We start from the raw sequence: 26546 nt of genomic DNA on the forward strand, positions 1-26546 counted from the left end.
AATAGTGAAATTCAAAATGATAAAACACAAACATTTGAGTACCACTAATGTATGACTGGCTTCAGAGATACATTTTTTAATGAGAGAATAAGATACTGATAAAATAATAATAATAATATTGCTCAATAAAACAAACCAACTGAAAACAAGTTTCAGTTCCTGAGCAGCTGTGCACATCTGCAATCAATGAAACCATCAAAAATATTTCATGCAAAGCTGCAAACCAGCAGCATCGCTGAAGTTAACTTAAGTTTCATACCATTAACATGATCCTGGCTGCTGTCTCTGCATTTCTGTTTACAGCAAATAAAGTCAGAAAGTCAGCAAAGAAATCAGGAATGCAATAATTACAAAAAAGCTGAACTCATGCATTTGACGTTTTTTTTTAATTATATAACAGTTACATAGATAGAATACACAAAATTAACATTGATAGTTAAGGGCAAAGCAAATATATTTTTTATTTCTGTAAATATGGGGACTCTTTATTAAAATGTTACAATTAAGTGTGTCATTAAATTAAAATATGATTTCCAGGCATGTTTTCACCCTGCACATATAAACACACTGAACAGACTCTTATGGCTCAATTAGACCAATGTTGATGTTTAACATGTTTGATTGTATGCAAACTCAGTGGCCTTCCTCTTTACGCAGCTATAAAACATCACATCAGGCTGCCAGTGGAGTTCACAGCACGTCACTTCCAACATCATCATGTTCTCTGTCGCTCTGCTGCTGCTGCTGGCAGCTGGATGTGAGTCTCTTTGGATTTGTCAAAGTCAGCAGTGCAGTATATTTTTTAAACATTTACTTTTCTTTTTACAGGTGTGAAGTGTGAACAGCTGACACAGCCAGCCTCTGTGACTGTGCAGCCAGGTCAACGTCTGACCATCACCTGTCAGGTGTCTTATTCTCTTAGCAGCCACTACACAGCTTGGATCAGACAGCCTGCAGGGAAAGGACTGGAGTGGATCGGATGGAAATATACGGGAGACTCTTCGTATAAAGATTCACTGAAGAACAAGTTCAGTATCAGCTTAGTCACTTCCAGCAAAACGGTGACTCTAAACGGAGAGAATATGCAGCCTGAAGACACTGCTGTGTATTACTGTGCCAGAGACCCACAATGACACAAACCATCAGTAGAGCTGAACAAAAACCCCTCAGTGCCTGAACTCTTGTAACATGAAGCCACCAGAGGAGGAGCCCTCGGACCACTAACCACTTCTACCAGCTCACTGTCAAGAGAGAAACCATGTTAGATTATATCAAAAAGGTCTTCATTAAATAGAACTCCAGCTGATTTTACTAAAGTACTCTGACATTACAAACACTGATACATCATTGCATGTAACCTTCCAAGTGATGGAATAAAATCAGCTCATAACTCCAGTTCAACGACTACAGCAGGAAGTAATCCTCAAATGTCTGTTACTCTTCCATGAAATTGTTATTAAAAAATTATCAGGATTATTTTTATTATCTGAATCATAACCAATGTGAGCGTGAATGGTTGTCTGTCTCTACATGTCGGCCCTGTGATAGACTGGCGTCCTGTCCAGGGTGTACCCTGCCTTCGCCCAATGACAGCTGGGATCGGCTCCAGCCCCCCCGCGACCCTGAATACAGGATAAGCGGTAGAAAATGGATGGATGGATGGATGGATGAATCATAACCGCATTAGCGGATTTTAATTAGTGATTCTTTAGGAAAGTTTGTTTCTAATAACAAAATAAAATGTTTGCCTGAGATTCAAGTTCAACCTTCTTGTGAGATGAAGAACAGCTGAACATTTCATCTTCATTTTGATTCATTTAAATAACTTGTAGTCAGCTGATTTATTATCATCGGTATGTAAATCAGCCTCCTTGTGAGTTGCCTTATAAGGAAGTGAAGTGTGTGTGTTTGTTGTGTGTCAGAGACAGAAGAGCTCACATCAGTTCATCTCCAACATCATCATGTTCTCTGTCGCTCTGATGCTGCTGCTGGCAGCTGCAACCTGTGAGGAGCTTTTAGTGGATTCACACTATTAAACACATTAGAAACGCTGAACAGTCGGTGAATGATGGAGATCATGTTGATTTGTGTTTCCACAGGTGTGAACAGTATTGATCTCATCCAGGCAGACTCGATGGTGGTGCAGCCTGGACAGTCTTTGACCATCACCTGTCAGGTCTCTGGTTATTCTTTGACTGATAACAGCTATGCAACAGGTTGGATCAGACAGAGTGAAGGAAAACCGATGGACTGGATTAACCATCAGTGGGGAACAAGTGGCCTTATTGAAAATGAAGCTCTGAAGAACAAGTTCAGCTACAGCAGAGACACTTCTGCTCGAACAGTGACTCTGAAAGGAACGAATCTGCAGCCTGAGGACACAGCTGTGTATTACTGTGTCCGTCGGCCCCACAGTGATACAAACCACCAACAGACCTGCACAAATACTCAGCAACCATGTGACTCAGCCCCACACACACACACGTTAACAATGAGACATAAAAATAAATAAAGTCATCTGCAGTTACTCCCTGATAGAAGCTCACTTTAACATGATAACAAAAACTCACTTTGGGGATCTTGTAAAACTGATAGTCAAAGTCTTCATGTGATGCAAACTGCTTAATAATGAACAAAAAAAACTTGAACAATGTGTTTCCTACTTTTCCTAACCTATTCCACAAATAATACTGAAATATGCTAGAGGGACCCGTGTACAGTAAACATTTATTTTTATTTTTCACATCAGGAAGTGATCCAAGTCAAATCCATTCCACACTGTGAGGAGGAGTCGATGCAAACCTGGGATGTCTTCCACCTCTACTTATGTGACTGCAGAGAGGACAGAGGACAGTGGACACACAGTTCAACATGATGGACTACAGGACAGGACTGCTGCTTCTAACTGTCTGCTGGGCAGGTGAACATTGTCACTAGTCTTGATTTGACAAAGTTTCCTTTTGTGTCACTGACATATTTCACATGTTTTATGTTTGTTTTAGGTGTTGATGGTCAGACTCTGACACAATCTGAACCAGTGGTCAAAAGACCTGGAGAATCTCACAGACTGACCTGTACAGCCTCTGGGTTAGACTTTAGTGGCTACGGGATGGCTTGGATCAGACAGGCTCCTGGAAAAGGACTGGAGTGGATTGCATATATCTACTCGAGTAGCATCTACTACTCTCAGTCAGTTCAAGGCCGGTTTACCGTCTCCAGAAACGACAACATCAAGCAGCTGTATCTGCAGATGAACACTCTGAAGACGGAAGATTCTGCTGTTTATTATTGTGCTCGAGACTCACAGTGACTGGAGTTGGTGGAGCAGCTGTACAAAATCCTACAGCACTCATTCTGACTGATAGATTTTAAGTATTTTTCACTGACAATATAAACTTTATTCTTGATTTATATTTAGTTTTTACGTATTAAATCATATTTTTCACATATAATTAATTCATCATTATCTGAAAATTAATGGAAAAAATAATGTTAATAATATATATCATTAATAAACATTAAATACGATAATTATTACATGTTCATTAAAGGGCTAAAGACTGCTCACCAAAGTGGTTGCTGAAATCATACTTTAATACTGAAATTAAAAAATGATAAGACAAACATTTGAGTACCACTGATGTATGACTTCAAAACATTTTTACGAGAAAATAAGATACTGACAAAATTATAATCATATTGCTCGATAATACAAACCAACTGAAAACATTTCACTCTTTCCATCACATGTTGTATTTAAGTGCTTCATGAAAACCATTTCTGAGACGAGACAGTGTTGATCTATAAAGTGGAGGAGAAGTGGAATGATTACAGCATTTTACTTACATTAACCTATAAACCTCCATGCCTTTTGATTAACACTATTTTTTTCATCTAACACAACACACAAAGGAACAATAAAGGATTTGTTTTTTGCATTTTGTAATAAAAAAGTTTCAGTTCCTGAGCAGCTGTGCACATCTGCAATCAATGAAACCATCAAAAATATTTCATGCAAAGCTGCAAACCAGCAGCATCTCTGAAGTTAACTTAAGTTTCATACCATTAACATGATCCTGGCTGCTGTGTCTGCATTTCTGTTTACAGCAAATAAAGTCAGAAAGTCAGCAAAGAAATCAAGAATGCAATAATTACAAAAAAGCTGAACTCATGCGTTTGACGTTTTTTAAATAACTATTATATAGATAGAATACACAAAATAAACATTGACAGTTTAAGGCAAAGCTAATATTTATTTTTTTATTTCTGTAAATACGGGGACTCTTTATTAAAATGTTACAATTAAGTGTGTCATTAAATTAAAATATGATTTCCAGGCATGTTTTCACCCTGCACATGTAAACACACTGAACAGACTCTTATGGCTCAATTAGACCAATGTTGATGTTTAACATGTTTGATTGTATGCAAACTCAGTGGCCTTCCTCTTTACGCAGCTATAAAACATCACATCAGGCTGCCAGTGGAGTTCACAGCACGTCACTTCCAACATCATCATGTTCTCTGTCGCTCTGCTGCTGCTGCTGGCAGCTGGATGTGAGTCTCTTTGGATTTGTCAAAGTCAGCAGTTCTGCTTTTGCAGTGTATTTTTTAAACATTTACTTTTCTTTTTACAGGTGTGAAGTGTGAACAGCTGACACAGCCAGCCTCTGTGACTGTGCAGCCAGGTCAACGTCTGACCATCACCTGTCAGGTGTCTTATTCTCTTAGCAGCTACCGGACAGCTTGGATCAGACAGCCTGCAGGGAAAGGACTGGAGTGGATCGGAATGAAATTTACGGGAGACTCTTTCTATAAAGATTCACTGAAGAACAAGTTCAGTATCAGCTTAGACACTTCCAGCAAAATGGTGACTCTAAACGGAGAGAATATGCAGCCTGAAGACACTGCTGTGTATTACTGCGCCAGAGAAGCACACTGGTTAAAGGAAGCACAGAGGCTTTACAAAAACCTCAAACAATGTATTTTTAACAAGTACCTACAGGTGGCAGTAGACGATATGAAGTCAGATGACACAAAAAGAGAGAATATGACGGTGCATCGGCTGATGTTGTGGTTTGTGACTTCTTGTTTCTTGATGATACATTTAACATGTGCCTTTCTACAACAATACAGCAGGTGTTGAAAATATATTTGGATATTTTTGCATGATATATTCAGGATATGAATGGCCCATTAAATGCTGCTGAGCAGAATAAATAAATGCATCAAATTTACAATGGAATAACTTGAAATGCAACTTGGAAATGCCAATTATAAATTATAATAATAAGTATCTGAAAGAATTATACAAAACTCTTTTCTCCAGAGATGTGGTGAGTTTCTCTTTGAGGATGAGTCAATGCAAATCTCTACATGTGTGCTGCAAAGACACTTAATCACAGCAATATACACTGGAGACAATTGTCTTTTACAATGGTCAGACCCACAGTAGGGAGCAACTCAAACAAAGACTCAAACCAAGTCAAAACTTTGCTTTCTTCGTTTCACATTCACAGAATAAACGTTCATTCAACCTCATCAATACACTCAGAGCAACACAGTCTAAATAAAACTCCTTCATTCAGACGGGATTTATTACAGCTCCCCCATAGGAGTTGAAGCAGACATTAAATATTCTGTTGATGTGAATAGTTTTGTCTAAATTGTCTGACTTGTGTGAGAAGTTATGTGAAGAAATAAAGGGATTCAGTCAAGAAACCCGATAGTGACAGCTGGTCCTTGATAGATACCTGATCCAGCTTTTTGAGTCATTATTGATTGGAATAAAATAAACTGGAGGTTCGTACGATACATAAGATTCACCAAAGGACAAGTTCACTGATAAACTTAGAATCCTCCAGCAACACAGTCAGGGCCGGAGTGGGACTCATTTTCAGCCCTGGAGTTTCATACCTCAGACCGGCCCACTTTAGATCACGACCTATTATATTAAAATAATGTAATTATAACTTTATATGTTAAGCATACAATAGCGCACTGTTCTCTAAAGCCTTGTAATTCCGTGTATTTTCACACAGCCTTAGGGCACAAGTGCCCATAGTTCGGCCGTGTTCAGCTGTCTGTTTCCCGGCTGGTTTGAGTGCGGCGCGTCTTGGCGTTTCGCGTTCGACGGAGAGTCCGCCTGTGTGGACTCTTGTGGACCTGGGCGGGCCGGTGTTTGACCGATGTCCGCGCGCTTTTCAGCCAGCTCTGAGGGTGATAGTCCCGACAGTTCGGCTCGGTTCTTGTGTCTATTTACCTGCGGGAATCCCCGCAACGCGTCCGAGTGTTTTACGTGTGTACGGACGGAGCAGAAGTCCGGCTTCGCTGTGCGTAATTGTGGCGTGGCGCGGACCTGGACCGGCCGGTGCTTAAGTGAGCTGCACGGCCTTTTCACACAGCCTTGGGGGCACAAGTGCCCATAGTTCGGCCGTGTTCAGCTGTCTGTTTCCCGGCTGGTTTGCGTTCGACGGAGAGTCCGCCTGTGTGGACTCTTGTGGACCTGGGCGGGCCTGTGTTTTAGTGAGGACCGCGGGCTTTTCACCATGGTCTGGGGGCATCAGGGCCGAGAGTTCGGCTGGGTTCTTGTGTCTATTTACCTGCGGGAATCCCCGCGACGCATACACGTGATACCCACTCCACTCAGTGCCATGACTGAACACCGGCACAAAAATAAATAAAAATAATAATTGAACACCGGCCCTCGCGGCCCAAAAGTCAGACCGGCCCACCGGGAATTGTCCCGGTCCTCCCGATTAGCCACTCCGGGCCTGAACACAGTGACTCTAAAGTTTACAGACAGAATGCAGGCTGAAGACACCGCGGTGTATTACTGTGCAACACACACAGTTAAAGTAACCAGAAGAATCTATTTTAATATTTGTTAAATTGTTTGATAATAGAATCTCAGACTGTTGGTGTCTAAATGTGATTGTATTTATCTGTGTAACAAGGCATGTAAAGATAAAACATTAATTGTACGATATTATTTGAAATATTCACATTCTCTCCAAAACTGTAAAACTGGGTAGTATTTTCATTCATTAAGGGATAACATATTCAAGTGATCAAAATAACACGGGGCTCCCCAAATGTCCTCTACATGCTCACCACTACTTAACATGGAACACAATGGAATATCTTAACACATTGAAGTGGAAGACACACAGATGTAACAATGTCACCAAGTTATCACATTAAAATAATAATAATAACAGGTTAAAAAGTCAAACAAATAAATTGTAAGCAAAAAAATGTGTTTCTTTAAAACACACATAATAAAATGTGGTCAATTAGGAGAAAGCCATAATCGTAAAAATGAGTTTTGAAGAGAGATTGAAAAGATGACACTGTTTAATTGCTCCTCTGATTCCAAAACTGAGGGACAAATACAGCAAAGCACAAGTTACCAGTTGAATCTGGTTGACTGTTTGTGAGGAGGAGTCGATGCAAACCTGGGATGTCTTCCACCTCTACTTATGTGACTGCAGAGAGGACAGAGGACAGTGGACACACAGTTCAACATGATGGACTACAGGACAGGACTGCTGCTTCTAACTGTCTGCTGGGCAGGTGAACATTGTCACTAGTCTTGATTTGACAAAGTTTCCTTTTGTGTCACTGACATATTTCACATGTTTTATGTTTGTTTTAGGTGTTGATGGTCAGACTCTGACAGAATCTGAACCAGTGGTCAAAAGACCTGGAGAATCTCACAGACTGACCTGTACAGCCTCTGGGTTAGACATTAGTGGCTACTATATGGCTTGGATCAGACAGGCTCCTGGAAAAGGACTGGAGTGGATTGCATATATCTACTCGAGTAGTAGCATCTACTACTCTCAGTCAGTTCAAGGCCGGTTTACCGTCTCCAGAAACGACAACATCAAGCAGCTGTATCTGCAGATGAACACTCTGAAGACGGAAGATTCTGCTGTTTATTATTGTGCTCGAGACTCACAGTGACTGGAGTTGGTGGAGCAGCTGTACAAAATCCTACAGCACTCATTCTGACTGATAGATTTTAAGTATTTTTCACTGACAATATATACTTCATTCTTGATTTATATTTAGTTTTCCAGTATTAAATCATATTTTTCACATATAATTAATTCATCATTATCTGAAAATTAATGGAAAAAATAATGTTAATAATATAAATAATTAATAAACATTAAATACGATAATGATTACATGTTCATTAAAGGGCTAAAGACTGCTCACCAAAGTGGTTGATGAAATCATACTTTAATACTGAAATTAAAAAATGATAAGACAAACATTTGAGTACCACTGATGTAAGACTGGCTTCAAAGATTTGTTTACGAGAAAATAAGATACTGACAAAATTATAATCATATTGCTCGATAATACAAACCAACTGAAAACATTTCACTTTTTCCATCACGTTGTATTTAAGTGCTTCATGAAAACCATTTCTGAGACGAGACAGTGTTGATCTATAAAGTGGAGGAGAAGTGGAATGATTACAGCATTTTACTTACATGAACCTATAAACCTCAATGCCTTTAGATAAACACTATTTTTTTCATCTAACACAACACACAAAGGAATAATAAAGCATTTGTTTTTTGCATTTTGTAATAAAAGTTTCAGTTCCTGAGCAGCTGTGCACATCTGCAATCAATGAAACCATCAAAAATATTTCATGCAAAGCTGCAAACCAGCAGCATCGCTGAAGTTAACTTAAGTTTCATACCATTAACATGATCCTGGCTGCTGTCTCTGCATTTCTGTTTACAGCAAATAAAGTCAGAAAGTCAGTAAAGAAATCAAGAATGCAATAATTACAAAAAAGCTGAACTCATGCGTTTAACGTTTTTTAAATAACAATTATATAGATAAAATACACAAAATACAGATTATAGGTAAAGACAAGGCTAATTGTTTTTTTATTTCTGTAAATACGGGGACTCTTTATTAAAATGTTACAATTAAGTGTGTCATTAAATTAAAATATGATTTCCAGGCATGTTTTCACCCTGCACATATAAACACACTGAACAGACTCTTATGGCTCAATTAGACCAATGTTGATGTTTAACATGTTTGATTGTATGCAAACTCAGTGGCCTTCCTCTTTACGCAGCTATAAAACATCACATCAGGCTGCCAGTGGAGTTCACAGCACGTCACTTCCAACATCATCATGTTCTCTGTCGCTCTGCTGCTGCTGCTGGCAGCTCGATGTGAGTCTCTTTGGATTTGTAAAAGTCAGCAGTTCTGCTTTTGCAGTGTATTTTTTAAACATTTACTTTTCTTTTTACAGGTGTGAAGTGTGAACAGCTGACACAGCCAGCCTCTGTGACTGTGCAGCCAGGTCAACGTCTGACCATCACCTGTCAGGTGTCTTATTCTCTTAGCAGCTACTGGACAGGTTGGATCAGACAGCCTGCAGGGAAAGGACTGGAGTGGATCGGATCTGACTGTGATGGATGCACCGCATCTTATAAAGATTCACTGAAGAACAAGTTCAGTATCAGCTTAGACTCTTCCAGCAAAACGGTGACTCTAAACGGAGAGAATATGCAGCCTGAAGACACTGCTGTGTATTACTGTGCCAGAGACCCACAATGACACAAACCATCAGTAGAGCTGAACAAAAACCCCTCAGTGCCTGAACTCTTGTAACATGAAGCCACCAGAGGAGGAGCCCTCGGACCACTAACCACTTCTACCAGCTCACTGTCAAGAGAGAAACCATGTTAGATTATATCAAAAAGGTCTTCATTAAATTGAACTCCAGCTGATTTTACTAAAGTACTCTGACATTACAAACACTGATACATCATTGCATGTAACCTTCCAAGTGATGGAATAAAATCAGCTCATAACTCCAGTTCAACGACTACAGCAGGAAGTAATCCTCAAATGTCTGTTACTCTTCCATGAAAGTGTTATAAAAAATGATCAGGATTATTTTTATTATCTGAATCAAAACCACATTAGCGGATTTTAATTAGTGAATCTTTAGGAAAGTTTGTTTCTAAAAACAAATTAAAATGTTTGCCCGAGATTCAAGTTCCACTTTCTTGTGAGATGAAGAACAGCTGAACATTTCATCTTCATTTTGATTCATTTAAATAACTTGTAGTCAGCTGATTTATTATCATCGGTATGTAAATCAGCCTCCTTGTGAGTTGCCTTATAAGGAAGTGAAGTGTGTGTGTTTGTTGTGTGTCAGAGACAGAAGAGCTCACATCAGTTCATCTCCAACATCATCATGTTCTCTGTTGCTCTGATGCTGCTGCTGGCAGCTGCAACCTGTGAGGAGCTTTTAGTGGATTCACACTATTAAACACATTAGAAACGCTGAACAGTCGGTGAATGATGGAGATCATGTTGATTTGTGTTTCCACAGGTGTGAACAGTATTGATCTCATCCAGCCAGACTCGATGGTGGTGCAGCCTGGACAGTCTTTGACCATCACCTGTCAGGTCTCTGGTTATTCTTTGACTGATAGCAGCTATGCAACAGGTTGGATCAGACAGAGTGAAGGAAAACCGATGGACTGGATTAACCATCGGTGGGGTGGAGGAGACTTTTACCAAAATGAAGCTCTGAAGAACAAGTTCCTTTACCACACACACACTTCTACCAGCTCGGTGACATTAACGGGACAGAATCTGCAGCCTGAGGACACAGCTGTGTATTACTGTGTCCGTTACACCACAGTGATACAAACCACCAACAGACCTGCACAAATACTCAGCAACCATGTGACTCAGCCCCACACACACATTGTAAAAGTACATTTTTAAAAATAAGAAATGATCGAACCGCGTATGCGTGGAAAGTTACTTATGGCCTTCTCAGACGGAACACAGCCATCCTCAAACTGGGCCTTCAGTTTGATCTCAACTACGCACACACAACTAAACTAAACACAGTTGTGATGCCATCACGGGGACAAAATGTGTCCAGAAACCTATGAAAACCTGGCAAAATAATCAAAACACACAAAAACAATTCTCACTGTAAGAATTTGAGGTTTTGTATTTGAACATTTGTATTTAGATTTTTAGAGAAGAAGAGGAATAATTCCGGTTTCATGCAAATATTTAGGCAATTAGCCAAACAATTGCCAAAACCAAATATTATAAAAAATAGAAAATTTGTATCAAAAGTATGTACATTTAAAAAATGAAACTGTCATCTGCTTATTCAAGATTTCAAGGCAAGAATTCAACCGAAAAAAATGAAATCCACTTAAACAAGAAGCATCCTACTGTATTTTACAATCCAAATAGTTGCCAGGTATTTGGTAATTTTCCATTGTCGCTGCACTTCGAAAACTCAAATAATATTTAATTACATCTGCTTTCCATGTTCTCTTTTTAAACCTGAAGAGGGCGGTCCATGCAAAATCTTCCTTCCTTATAATAACGCCATGAACAGCTCACATATCACTCACAACAGAACAACTGGGCCCCTTGATAATCTAACAAACATTCAGATCAAAACACTGGATTGCAGTGTTTATTAAGAAATGGAAAATATGATATCTTGGAGTTTATTTTTTATAGTTTCTATTCATGGTAAGGATAATTTCTGCTTTAAAACACAAAGACAATCTTTTCTATCTTACCTGTGATAAGCGTGTTGGATGAATCTATTTGTACTTGCAGGAGTTTGGAGTGAGATCAAACTGGACCAGTCTCCCTCTGAGGTGAAAAGACCTGCAGAGACAGTGAAGATGTCATGTGTCATATCTGGTTACAGCATGACAAGCAAAAATATTCACTGGATACGACAGAGGCCAGGGAAAGCTCTGGAGTGGATTGGGTGGATGAACACAGGCAGAAACTCTGCAAGCTATGGCAGCTCCTTTCAAAACCGTTTCACCATGACTGAAGATGTGCCCAGCAGCACCCAGTACCTCCAGGTCAATAGCCTGACAGCAGAGGATTCTGCTGTTTACTACTGTGCTCGTGATAGCACAGTGACTGAACACAGTGGAGCAGCTGCACAAAAACCTTCACTGACAACAAACAGCAAAGTGACATTAATGACATCCAGGTTTCCATCTACAAAGCCCTTTAAACCATAGAAATGTAAAGTAGACATATCAACCTCGTGACCACACGTTTGTTCTCTCTTCCCTCACACAGTTATAGACAGTGTTCTTTCCATTATCAAAGCATGATTTAACATTACATTACCCATGTCACACTCACAAGAACACACCATGAAATATAAGAAATCTTTTTGAAAAGAAGAGGCTGGATCAGAGCTGGAGTAGAGAGATGAACTATCCATGATCTAAAATAAAGCTATTTAAAATGTTGGTGGATAGTAAAACGTGAGATGACAGTAAACCAATTTACAAAAATTAGCTAATCTGCAGCCATATATGCTTACAGGGGGCAATGAGACAGCAAAATGAATATTCTTTAACTAAATATTGTTGGTAAATGTGTCAGACTTCTGAACTAAAACTAAAATGTTGATGTTTTATTCAAAGAAATGCCAGAAATGTGGTTGTGGTGTTGTACATTGTGTGCAAGTCGAAGTAAAACATGATTTACTTCAAACTTTATATCAGTTGGAGGACTTGGAGGCATGATGCCAGAACACAGATTCACCAGTTTCACCAAACAATACACTGAAAGCCAGGTGCATTCTGGTTCTCTGCTCACTGTGAGGAGGAGTCAATGCAAAACTCAGAGATCCTCCACCTGTACTTATCCGACAGCACAGAGGAGGCCAGAGAACGGTGAACACGGCGTAACATGATGGACTACAGGACAGGACTGCTGATTTTAGCTATCTGCTGGGCAGGTGAACATTGTCACTATTATTCTCTTGGTGATAATTTAGTTAGTTAATATCTCACATTACGAGTTTTGACTTTGTGTGGCTCTGTTGTGATTTAACGGCTTTTGTCTCAAGGTGTTTCCAGTCAGACTCTGACTGAGTCTGAACCGGTGGTGAAGCGACCTGGAGAATCCCACAAACTGACCTGTACATATGCAGGGATATCAGATAGCGATGCTTATATTAGCTGGATAAGACAAGCTGAAGGAAAAGGACTGGAGTGGATTTCCTACATTTCTGCTCCGAGAGGAAGCACCAAAACGTATTCGACCTCAGTCAAGGATCGCTTCACCATCTCCAGAGACAACGACGTGGACCAGGTGTATCTGCAGATGAACAGTCTGAGGACTGAAGACTCTGCTGTTTATTTTTGTGCCCGAGCATCACAGTGATACAGGAAGCCACAAAGCTGTACAAAAACCCCTGCAGATGTCACTGGTAGAGTTATTTAAAAAAATAAATAACATTGGAGTAATTTCTCATTTAAACACCCATAAGCCACGTCATGCTCTATTAATCACAGGTAAAAAAAAAAAAATAATATCTGTGTGAATGTGTACCCAATACGTATGCGTGGAAAGTTACTTATGGCCTTCTCAGACGGAACACAGCCATCCTCAAACTGGGCCTTCAGTTTGATCTCAACTACGCACACACAACTAAACTAAACACAGTTGTGATGCCATCACGGGGACAAAATGTGTCCAGAAACCTATGAAAACCTGGCAAAATAATCAAAACACACAAAAAAAATTCTCACTGGAAGAATTTGAGGTTTTGTATTTGAACATTTGTATTTAGATTTTTAGAGAAGAAGAGGAATAATTCCGGTTTCATGCAAAGATTTAGGCAATTAGCCAAACAATTGCCAAAACCAAATATTATAAAATATAGAAAATATGTATCAAAAGTATGTACATTTGAAAAATGAAACTGTCATCTGCTTATTCAAGATTTCAAGGCAAGAATTCAACCGAAAAAAATGAAATCCACTTAAACAAGAAGCATCCATCTACTGTATTTTACAATCCAAATAGTTGCCAGGTATTTGGTAATTTTCCATTGTCGCTGCACTTCGAAAACTCAAATAATATTTAATTACATCTGCTTTCCATGTTCTCTTTTTAAACCTGAAGAGGGCGGTCCATGCAAAATCTTCCTTCCTTATAATAACGCCATGAACAGCTCACATATCACTCACAACAGAACAACTGGGCCCCTTGATAATCTAACAAACATTCAGATCAAAACACTGGATTGCAGTGTTTATTAAGCAATGGAAAATATGATATCTTGGAGTTTATTTTTTATAGTAACTATTCATGGTAAGTATCATTTCTGCTTTAAAACTCAAAGACAATCTTTTCTATCTTACCTGTGATAAGCGTGTTGGATGAATCTATTTGTACTTGCAGGAGTTTGGAGTGAGATCAAACTGGACCAGTCTCCCTCTGAGGTGAAAAGACCTGCAGAGACAGTGAAGATGTCATGTGTCATATCTGGTTACAGCATGACAAGCAACAATATTCACTGGATACGACAGAGGCCAGGGAAAGGTCTGGAGTGGATTGGGAGGATGTACACAGGCTCAAACTCTGCAATATATGGCAGCTCCTTTCAAACCCGTTTCATCATGACTGAAGATGTTCCCAGCAGCACCCAGTACCTCCAGGTCAATAGCCTGACAGCAGAGGATTCTGCTGTTTACTACTGTGCTCGTGATAGCACAGTGACTGAACACAGTGGAGCAGCTGCACAAAAACCTTCACTGACAACAAACAGCAAAGTGACATTAATGACATCCAGGTTTCCGTCTACAAAGCCCTTTAAACCATAGAAATGTAAAGTAGACATATCAACCTCGTGACCACACGTTTGTTCTCTCTTCCCTCACAGTTATAGACAGTGTTCTTTCCATTATCAAAGCATGATTTAACATTACATTACCCATGTCACACTCACAAGAACACACCATGAAATATAAGAAATCTTTTTGAAAAGAAGAGGCTGGATCAGAGCTGGAGTAGAGAGATGAACTATCCATGATCTAAAATAAAGCTATTTAAAATGTTGGTGGATAGTAAAACGTGAGATGACAGTAAAGCAATTTACAAAAATTAGCTAATCTGCAGCCATATATGCTTACAGGGGGCAATGAGACAGCAAAATGAATATTCTTTAACTAAATATTGTTGGTAAATGTGTCAGACTTCTGAACTAAAACTAAAATGTTGATGTTTTATTCAAAGAAATGCCAGAAATGTGGTTGTGGTGTTGTACATTTTGTGCAAGTCGAAGTAAAACATGATTTACTTCAAACTTTATATCAGTTGGAGGACTTGGAGGCATGATGCCAGAACACAGATTCACCAGTTTCACCAAACAATACACTGAAAGCCAGGTGCATTCTGGTTCTCTGCTCACTGTGAGGAGGAGTCAATGCAAAACTCAGAGATCCTCCACCTGTACTTATCCGACAGCACAGAGGAGGCCAGAGAACGGTGAACACGGCGTAACATGATGGACTGTAGGACAGGACTGCTGATTTTAGCTATCTGCTGGGCAGGTGAACATTGTCACTATTATTCTCTTGTTGATAATTTATGTTAAATTATCTCACATTACGAGTATTGACTTTGTGTGGCTCTGTTGTGATTTAACTGCTTTTGTCTCAAGGTGTTTCCAGTCAGACTCTGACTGAGTCTGAACCGGTGGTGAAGCGACCTGGAGAATCCCACAAACTGACCTGTACAGCCTCTGGGTTTAACTTTGGTGGCTCCTATATGGCTTTGATCAGACAGGCTCCTGGAAAAGGACCGGAGTGGATTGCATATATCTACACGGATAGTAGCTACATCTACTACTCTCAGTCAGTTCAAGGCCGGTTTACCATCTCCAGAAACAACAACATGCAGCAGCTGTATCTGCAGATGAACACTCTGAAGACGGAAGATTCTGCTGTTTATTATTGTGCTCGAGACTCACAGTGACTGGAGTTGGTGGAGCAGCTGTACAAAATCCTACAGCACTCATTCTTACTGGGCTGATAGACTTAAAGTATTTTTCATTGACATTATTTACTTTATTCTTGATATATTTAGTTTTTACGTATTCCATCATATTTTTTACATATAATATATTCATCATTATACAAAAAATCATGAAAAAATAATATTAATAATAAATATCATTAATAAATATGAAATACAATAACGATTACATGTTCATTAAAGGGCTAAAGACTGCTCCCAAAAGTGGTTGCTGAAATTAAACTTAATACTTTAATACTGAAATTAAAAAATGATAAAACACAAACATTTGATTACAACTGATGTATGACTGGCTTCAAAGATACATTTTTGATGAAAAAATAGGATACTGATAAAATAATAATCATATTGCTCAATAATTCAAACCAACTGAAAACATTTCACTCTTTCCATCACATGTTGTATTTAAGTGCTTCATGAAAACCATTTCTGAGACGAGACAGTGTTGATCTATAAAGTGGAGGAGAAGTGGAATGATTACAGCATTTTACTTACATTAACTTATAAACCTCAATGCCTTTTGATTAACACTATTTTTTTCATCTAACACAACACACAAAGGAACAATAAATGATTTGTTTTTTGCATTTTGTAATAAAAGTTTCAGTTCCTGAGCAGCTGTGCACATCTTCAATCAATGAAACCATCAAAAATATTTCATGCAAAGCTGCAAACCAGCAGCATCGCTGAAGTTAACTTAAGTTTCATACCATTAACATGATCCTGGCTGCTGTCTCTGCATTTCTGTTTACAGCAAATAAAGTCAGAAAGTCAGCAAAGAAATCAAGAATGCAATAATTACAAAAAAGCTGAACTCATGCATTTAACGTTTTTTTTTAAATTATATAACAATTATATGGATAGAATACACAAAATAAACATTGACAGTTTAAGGCAAAGCTAATATTGATTTTTTTATTTCTGTAAATACGGGGACTCTTTATTAAAATGTTACAATTAAGTAAATTAATTAAATTAAAATATGATTTCCAGGCATGTTTTCACCCTGCACATATAAACACACTGAACAGACTCTTATGGCTCAATTAGACCAATGTTGATGTTTAACATGTTTGATTGTATGCAAACTCAGTGGCCTTCCTCTTTACGCAGCTATAAAACATCACATCAGGCTGCCAGTGGAGTTCACAGCACGTCACTTCCAACATCATCATGTTCTCCGTCGCTCTGCTGCTGCTGCTGGCAGCTGGATGTGAGTCTCTTTGGATCGGTCAAAGTCAGCAGTTCTGCTTTTGCAGTATATTTTTTAAACATTTACTTTTCTTTTTACAGGTGTGAAGTGTGAACAGCTGACACAGCCAGCCTCTGTGACTGTGCAGCCAGGTCAACGTCTGACCATCACCTGTCAGGTGTCTTATGCTCTTAGCAGCTACTGGACAGGTTGGATCAGACAGCCTGCAGGGAAAGGACTGGAGTGGATCGGATACAGCTGTGATGGATGGACCGCATATTATAAAGATTCACTGAAGAACAAGTTCAGTATCAGCTTAGACACTTCCAGCAAAACGGTGACTCTAAACGGAGAGAATATGCAGCCTGAAGACACTGCTGTGTATTACTGTGCCAGAGACCCACAATGACACAAACCATCAGTAGAGCTGAACAAAAACCCCTCAGTGCCTGAACTCTTGTAACATGAAGCCACCAGAGGAGGAGCCCTCGGACCACTAACCACTTCTACCAGCTCACTGTCGCAGTAAAGAAGGAAACTGTCTTTAGACCTTCAATACTGTAATATCACATGTAATATGACACTACAATTACTGTTACATCAGTGAGGATATAAAGTACACACTTTCAAGGGATTGAATACATTCAGCTCACAACTTGATTTTAAAAGCTTGTGATCCAACTACAATAGAAAATGGTCCTCAAAATGTCCGTTTCTCTTCCATGATATTATTTACAAAAACACTCACATAATTATTTTTTGGATCATAACTGCATTAGTGACTGACTCAGTAGTGTAAAGACAACTTTGAGATGTTAATTAGTCAAACTATAGAAAGGTTTGCAACACATAATGTGTGTTTGTCAGAGATTCAAGTTCCACCTTCTGTTTGTGTGAGATGAAGAACACATGAGTGTTTAATTTTCTTTTTAGATCATTTAAATAAAATGGTCTTCAGTTACTTCATTATCATCGGTATGTAAATCAGCCTCCTTGTGCTCCCCAAATGTCCTCTCTCCGGCCTCTACATGCTCACCACTACTTAATATATGGAAAACAATGAAATATCTTCACATATTTAAGTGGAAACACACAGATATAAATAACAAGGTCACCAAGTGACCACATTCAAATAACAATAATAATAACTTAAGGTTAAAAAGTCAAACAAAATAAGTTGTAAGAGATACAATCAGTTTCTGTAAAACACATAAAATATGGTCAATTAGGAGAAAGCCATAATCGGAAAAATGAGTTTTGAAGAGAGATTGAAAAGATGACACTGTTTAATTGCTCCTCTGATTCCAAAACTGAGGGACAAATACAGCAAAGCACAAGTTACCAGTTGAATCTGGTTGTGACTGTTTGTGAGGAGGAGTCGATGCAAACCTGGGATGTCTTCCACCTCTACTTATGTGACTGCAGAGAGGACAGAGGACAGTGGACACACAGTTCAACATGATGGACTACAGGACAGGACTGCTGCTTCTAACTGTCTGCTGGGCAGGTGAACATTGTCACGAGTCTTGATTTGACAAAGTTTCCTTTTGTGTCACTGACATATTTCACATGTTTTATGTTTGTTTTAGGTGTTGATGGTCAGACTCTGACACAATCTGAACCAGTGGTCAAAAGACCTGGAGAATCTCACAGACTGACCTGTACAGCCTCTGGGTTAGACGTTAGTAACTACTGGATGGCTTGGATCAGACAGGCTCCTGGAAAAGGACTGGAGTGGATCGCAACTATAACACATAACAGTGGCAGCACCTACTACCCTCAGTCAGTTCGAGGCCGGTTTACCATCTCCAGAAACAACAACATCAAGCAGCTGTATCTGCAGATGAACACTCTGAAGACGGAAGATTCTGCTGTTTATTATTGTGCTCGACAATCACAGTGACTGGAGTTGGTGGAGCAGCTGTACAAAATCCTACAGCACTCATTCTTACTGGGCTGATAGATTCAAAGTATTTTTCATTCACATTAAAAATTGTATTAATAAATATTATTAAAAAACATTAAATATAATTACAAGATTACATGTTCATAAAAGGGCTAAAGACTGCTCACCAAAGTGGTTGCTGAAATTAAACTTCATACTTTAATACTGAAATTCAAAATGATAAAACACAAACATTTGAGTACCACTGATGTATGACTGGCTTCAGAGATACATTTTTTAATGAGAGAATAAGATACTGATAAAATAATAATAATCATATTGCTCGATAATACAAACCAATTGAAAACAACAAGTTTCAGTTCCTGAGCAGCTGTGCACATCTGCAATCAATGAAACCATCAAAAATATTTCATGCAAAGCTGCAAACCAGCAGCATCGCTGAAGTTAACTTAAGTTTCATACCAGGGTCATTCCGTGTCATTTCATCAATTGCCTCCCACCTGACCATCTCAGAATGTCCTGAAAAAATTTGAGTACAAAGACGCACTTGTTAATAGGACAAATCCAAAATATTAGGTCTCTACTGTCAACAGTTTCCTCATGAAACATCATTGAATGAAGGGTAGTTTAGACGATTTTTGGCATCATACTCTGAAAAGCCATATTTAAATGGCATTATCTGGAAAACTATCTCACCTGTGGCCTTCAAAATTTCTACACTGTATATCTGTTACTAATAGCCTCCAGACATGAAATATCAGGGGTTTAGCTCAATGATAACCTAGTATGGTAGGTACTTAAAATGAGGCTTGTTGAAATAAAGTAGTACATTTGAAGAGTGGCTGAGCACCCATTTTTACAGATAAAAGACTTCTATCACTTCTGCCTCTATCTCTGGTGTTAGCTTAAACATTCTACAAAATATGGCCTCTCTTAGATTATTAGTTTCACAGATATTAAGGCTCAAAAATGGGAGTTAACACATCTTTGCCCAACTTCAGAGTCATATTCCAAAAAACGGACAACACCTATCAGGTCCAAACTTACTTTTTTTGAAAGATCATATTCTTGTTAAAATCATATAAAAAATCAGGAGGGTGTTTTGCCTCATTTTGTGGCAGTGATTTTTTAAAATCCTGATATTGGTGGGGTTTTTGTGGCTGGTTTTGGTACTGCATGTCCTAATAGCCTACCAGTAAACATCACAGGAGGGCAATTCAATTGTGTTTTTTACCATTTACCAAAGACTTACATGTGCCTAAATGCTACTGATAAATTTAGCCTTACGAAAACATTAAAATGTAGCACAGTTGTAGTTACAGAGGCAATAAGTCCTTGAATGTGAGTTAAACATGGTGAAAGCAGCTTTTAATGTCTTAAACCATGAACAAAAATAACATAATATTGAAGACTATATACTTAAAGTATGACAAAATGTACAAATACCACAACCAAATCAAATAATAATCTTAATTTGAGCATAAGATTTTACATTACAGTACAAAAGTCTCCAAAGTTTGATATTGAATAACAGTTTGTCTCTATGCTCAATGTGAGCAATCACACATTTTTCATCTTTTAGATCCAATTCCTTCGTCACATTAATTTGTCAGTCACTTTACAAATTGTCTAATGTACATCTCTGCTCTGTTGTGCTCATCTTTTTTGATGGCATACATGCGCCCAGTTTCTGTAGAGGGAACGTCAAATCTTGCAATTCTATGCTGCAGTGGGACATTGCACATCTTCTCTTCTTGGCCAGTAGAAACTCTTGGCAGGGCCATGTGGGTGCATGAACTGAACCAGTACATCTTCATCTTGATCGGAAACATCTGATACTTCCTATCCACCATTTCTGATCATAACTCACATATTGTCTCATAGTGAGCATAGAGACAAACTGCTATTCAATATCAAACTTTGGAGACTTTTCTACTGTAATGTAAAATCTTTATGCTCAAATTAAGATTATTATTTGATTTAGTTGTGTAATTTATATACTTAAAGTATGACAAAATGTACAGTCTTCAATATTATGCTATATTTGTTCATAAGACATTAAAAGCTGCTTTCAGCATGTTCAACTCACATCTAAGGACTTATTGCCTCTGTAACTACAACTGTGCTACATTTTAATGTTTTCGTGAGGCTAAATTTATCAGTAGCATTTAGTCACATGTAAGTCTTTGGTAAATGGTAAAAAACACATTTGAATTGCCCTCCTGTGATGTTTACTTGTAGGATAATAAGACATGCAGTACCAAAAACGGCCACAAAAACCCCACCAATATCAGGATTTTAAAAAATCACTGCGACAAATTGAGGCAAAACACCCTCCCAATTTTTAAATATGATTTTAACAAGAATATGATCTTTCAAAAAAAGTAAGTTTGGATCTGATACGTGTTGTCAGTTTTTTGGAATATGACTCTGAAGTTGGGCAAAGATGTGTTTACTTCCATTTTTGAGCCTTAATATCTGTAAAAATAATAATCTAAGAGAAACCATATTTTGTAGATTGTTTAAGCTAACACCAGATATAGAGGCAGAAGTGATAGAAGTCTTTTATCTGTAAAAATGGGAGCTCAGCCACTCTTCAAATGTACTATTTTATTTCAAAAAGCCTAATTTTAAGTACCTACCATACTAGGTTATCATTGAGCTACATCCCTGATATTCCATGTCTGGAGGCTATTAGTAACATATATACTCTGTAAAAAATTTGAAGGCCACAGGTGAGATAGTTTTCTAGATATTGCTGTTTAAAAATGGCTTTTCAGAGTATGATGCCAAAAACCGTCTAAACTACCCTTCATTCAATGATGTTTCATGAGAAAACTATTGACAGTAGAGACTTAATATTTTGGATTTGTCCTATTAACAAGTGTGTCTTTGTACTTGAATTTTTTCAGGACATTCTGAGATGGTCAGGTGGGAAGATTTTCAGAAATTTGATGAAATGACACGGAATGACCCACCATTAACATGATCCTGGCTGCTGTCTCTGCATTTCTGTTTACAGCAAATAAAGTCAGAAAGTCAGCAAAGAAATCAAGAATGCAATAATTACAAAAAAGCTGAACTCATGCATTTCATGTTTTTTAAATAACAATTACAGTGGGTACGGAAAGTATTCAGACCCCTTCAAATGTTTCACTCTTTGTTTCATTGCAGCCATTTGCTTAAATCAAAAAAGTTAATTTTATTTCTCATTAATGTACACTCAGCACCCCATCTTGACAGAAAAAAACAGAAATGTAGAAATTTTTGCAAATCTATTAAAAAAGAAAAACTGAAATATCACATGGTCATAAGTATTCAGACCCTTTGCTGTGACACTCATATTTAACTCACATGCTGTCCATTTCTTCTGATCCTCCTTGAGATGGTTCTGCTCCTTCATTGGAGTCCAGCTGTGTTTAATTGAACTGATTGGACTTGATTAGGAAAGGCACACGCCTGTCTATATAAGACCTTACAGCTCACAGTGCATGTCAGGGCAAATGAGAATCATGAGGTCAAAGGAACTGCCCAAGGAGCTCAGAGACAGAATTGTGGCAAGGCACAGATCTGGCCAAGACAAAGAATTTCACAGATCTGGCCAAGACAAAAGCATTTCTGCAGCACCCAAGGTTCCTAAGAGCACAGTGGCCTCCATAATCATTAAATGGAAGAAGTTTGGGACGACCACAACTCTTCCTAGACCTGGCCGTCCAGCCAAACTGAGCAATCGTGGGAGAAGAGCCTTGGTGAGAGAGGTAAAGAAGAACCCAAAGATCACTGTGGCTGAGCTCCAGAGATGCAGTAGGGAGATGGGAGAAAGTTCCACAAAGTCAACTATCACTGCAGCCCTCCACCAGTCGGGGCTTTATGGCAGAGTGGCCCAACAGAAGCCTCTCCTCAGTGCAAGACATATGAAAACCTGCATAGAGTTTGCCAAAAAACACATGAAGGACTCCCAGACTATGAGAAATAAGATTCTCTGGTCTGATGAGACTAAGATTGAACTTTTTGGCGTTAATTCTAAGCGGTATGTGTGGAGAAAACCAGGCACTGCTCATCACCTGCCCAATACAATCCCAACAGTGAAACATGGTGGTGGCAGCATCATGCTATGGGGGTGTTTTTCAGCTGCAGGGACAGGACGACTGGTTGCAATTGAAGGAAAGATGAATGCGGCCAAGTACAGAGAGATCCTGGAAGAAAACCTCTTCCAGCGTGCTCAGGGCCTCAGACTGGGCCGAAGGTTCACCATCCAACAAGACAATGACCCTAAGCACACAGCTAAAATAACAAAGGAGTGGCTTCAGAACAACTCTGTGACCATTCTTGACTGGCCCAGCCAGAGCCCTGACCTAAACCCAATTGAGCATCTCTGGAGAGACCTGAAAATGGCTGTCCACCATCCAACCTGACAGAACTGGAGAGGATCTGCAAGGAAGAATGGCAGAGGATCCCGAAATCCAGGTGTGAAAAACTTCACACCTGGGAACATCATTCCCAAGAAGACTCATGGCTGTACTAGCTCAAAAGGGGGCTTCTACTCAATACTGAGCAAAGGGTCTGAATACTTATGACCAAGTGATATTTCAGTTTTTCTTTTTTAATAAATTTGAAAAAATTTCTACATTTCTGTTTTTTTTCTGTCAAGATGGGGTGCTGAGTGTACATTAATGAGAAATAAAATTAACTTTTTTGATTTAAGCAAATGGCTGCAATGAAACAAAGAGTGAAAAATTTAAAGGGGTCTGAATACTTTCCGTACCCACTGTATATAGATAGAATACACAAAATAAACATTGACAGTTTAAGGCAAAGCTAATATATTTTCTTTTTTATTTCTGTAAATACGGGGACTCTTTATTAAAATATTACAATTAAGTGTGTCATTAAATTAAAATATGATTTCTAGGCATGTTTTCACCCTGCACATATAAACACACTGAACAGACTCTTATGGCTCAATTAGACCAATGTTGGTGTTTAACATGTGAAGAACAAGTTCAGCTACAGCAGAGACACTTCTGCTCGAACAGTGACTCTAAAAGGAACGAATCTGCAGCCTGAGGACACATCTGTGTATTACTGTGTCCGTCAGCCCCACAGTGATACAAACCACCAACAGACCTGCACAAATACTCAGCAACCATGTGACTCAGCCCCACACACACATTGTAAAAGTACAATTTTAAAAATAAGAAATGATCGAACCGCGTATGCGTGGAAAGTTACTTATGGCCTTCTCAGACGAAACACAGCCATCCTCAAACTGGGCCTTCAGTTTGATCTCAACTACGCAACACAACTAAACTAAACACAGTTGTGATGCTATCACGCGGACAAAATGTGTCCAGAAACCTATGAAAACCTGGCAAAATAATCAAAACACAAAAAAATTGTCACTGGAAGAATTTGAGGTTTTGTATTTGAACATTTTTTAAAGCCCAAGTTATGCTTCCGCGTCAACACAACGCAAGGGGGCTGGCCGACCCCTTACGTCCTTGCGGACCCCCCTTGCGTTCGACGCAAGGGCCTGACGTGCACCTCCCAAAAATCCTAGACGCGCGTCGAGGCGACGCAACGCAAGGGGGCTGGCGGACCCCTTACGTCCTTGCGGACCCCCCTTGCGTTCGACGCAAGGGCCTGACGTGCACCTCCCAAAAATCCTAGACGCGCGTCGAGGCGACGCAACGCAAGGGGGCTGGCGGACCCCTTACGTCCTTGCGGACCCCCCTTGCGTTCGACGCAAGGGCCTGACGTGCACCTCCCAAAAATCCTAGACGCGCGTCGAGGCGACGCAACGCAAGGGGGCTGGCGGACCCCTTACGTCCTTGCGGACCCCCCTTGCGTTCGACGCAAGGGCCTGACGTGCACCTCCCAAAAATCCTAGACGCGCGTCGAGGCGACGCAACACCAACGCAGCGGCATCGGCTGTGATTGGTCCGCTATCTACATCCGCTGGAGACCGCTATCCGGTTTCCACTCATAAACACCACCATTTAAACTTTTAAAAGGCTGCTTTTATTGTTTTCACCTCGTTTTATTGTTTGCAACTTGTCGCTTTTGCACAAAGAAATAAAACACCAAGTTCTGAAAAATTGTGGATGTTTAAAGCCGGAAAGTAAACAAATACGCTATAACAAGGCTAACGACGATATACGCCAAGAGTCTCGGTTGGTCAGTCATTCTTTACAAAAAAAAGAAAGAGCAGATGTCTGCGGCATCTCTCTGAGTCACTGTAATTACACCGCCTCGACACAAGGGGCACTGCAGCCATTGCAGCAGACTGCTTGGCGTGGTTGCATGAGCACGACGAAGAAGAAACAGCTTTGCCAGTGACAACAATCATGGCGGACTCGGAGGCAGAGAGCGAGCGTCAGAGGGAAACAGAGGCAGCCCGACCCATAGATAGTGCCCGACCCACCCATGACGAAGAGGAGGAGGAACTCATTCCAAAAAAGGGCGCTATGTCGGTTGCATGGAAGTTTTTCGGATTTAGAAAATCCGACAGTGAACAGAAAGTGATAGTCTGCAAAGAGTGTCGCGCGACGGTTGCTGCTGGAGGTGGAAACACCAGTAACCTATTCCACCACCTAAAGCTCAAACATGCAAAGCAGTTTTACGAAAGCCAAAAGATGTGTGACGCACCCGCCGCATCAAAAACAAAACTTGTCTGCGTAACCACAGATAACGCCACAGATAACGCCACCAACAACGTCAAAGCACTCCAGCTGAACGACTGGACACCGTCTTCATTTGGCAATCAGTGAGTATGCATGTAAACGTACGTGACTGGTAATCATGTTGGATTTTAATTGGATATTATTCAATGACAAATACCTCTCTGTTGTTTTACCCCAACTAGTTATAAGATACTGCACTGTGGTATTTGTATACCTTGGCATTTACAATAATTGGTCTCCAGGGGTCAGTATTATTATGAAGCCATGTTATGTAACCTGGACTATGTTGAACAGTTGTAAAGGTGTTTGAAAGATTTCACATTTTTGAAAAGAAATAAAAATAAACACTTTTCCAGAAAGACAGTTTGTTAAAATTAAGTGACACCTAAGCCTCAAAAATAAAGTTATCCTCAGTCAAAAATGTACAATAGTTATGATTATTAATTAATATATACATAATTGCAATTGCAAAATGATAATGCTTGCCGCTTGTCCTTAAGTGTAATAATTGTCAGCATCTGTCAACAATTTACCATATACATTTCTCCTCTGTGTTTATTGTAAACAGAAAGAAGTGTGAAAGAGCCACAAGTAGAACATGCCATTGGGGTCTGCAAAAAAGTTGTGAGTGCCTTCTGCAATTCCTGGAAAAGGAAGCATGAGCTGGCCACTGCTCAGGCAGAGCTGGGCTTGCCTGCTCACCAGCTCATAACAGAGACCCCATTAAGATGGGGCTCTCGACAACAAATGATTGAAAGAATCCTAGAGCAGGAGAAAGCTCTGACACAAGTACTTCGAGCTGACAGGAAGACCAGGCATCTGGTTCTGACATGGCAGGACATTGATGTACTGGAATCTGTTAGCAAAGCGTTGA

At 39.4% G+C, this 26546-nt stretch overlaps 1 protein-coding gene across 7 annotated transcripts in view; it reads left to right on the forward strand.

Annotated features, from left to right (window-relative positions):
• The window catches only part of LOC311030586 (uncharacterized protein), a 331387-nt gene that overhangs the window by 265009 nt on the left and 39832 nt on the right, over positions 1–26546 (forward strand). For 2 of the 7 annotated variants that reach the window (XM_084036437.1, XM_084036436.1), the window contains exons 1-2: positions 17050–17104; positions 17185–17472. The exons of 4 other annotated variants lie outside the window; for them this stretch is intronic. In XM_084036437.1, coding sequence (XP_083892563.1) covers positions 17065–17104; positions 17185–17472 — 328 coding nt within the window. In that variant the 5' untranslated portion in view covers positions 17050–17064. Of the gene's footprint in view, positions 1–2205; positions 2403–17049; positions 17105–17184; positions 17473–26546 lie in introns of those variants that run through there. One more of the 7 variants, XM_084036439.1, reaches the window with a different exon arrangement.

This window comes from Eutrigla gurnardus, assembly GCF_963514095.1.
Source record: "Eutrigla gurnardus genome assembly, chromosome: 20".
NCBI classification, from domain to species: domain Eukaryota; kingdom Metazoa; phylum Chordata; class Actinopteri; order Perciformes; family Triglidae; genus Eutrigla; species Eutrigla gurnardus.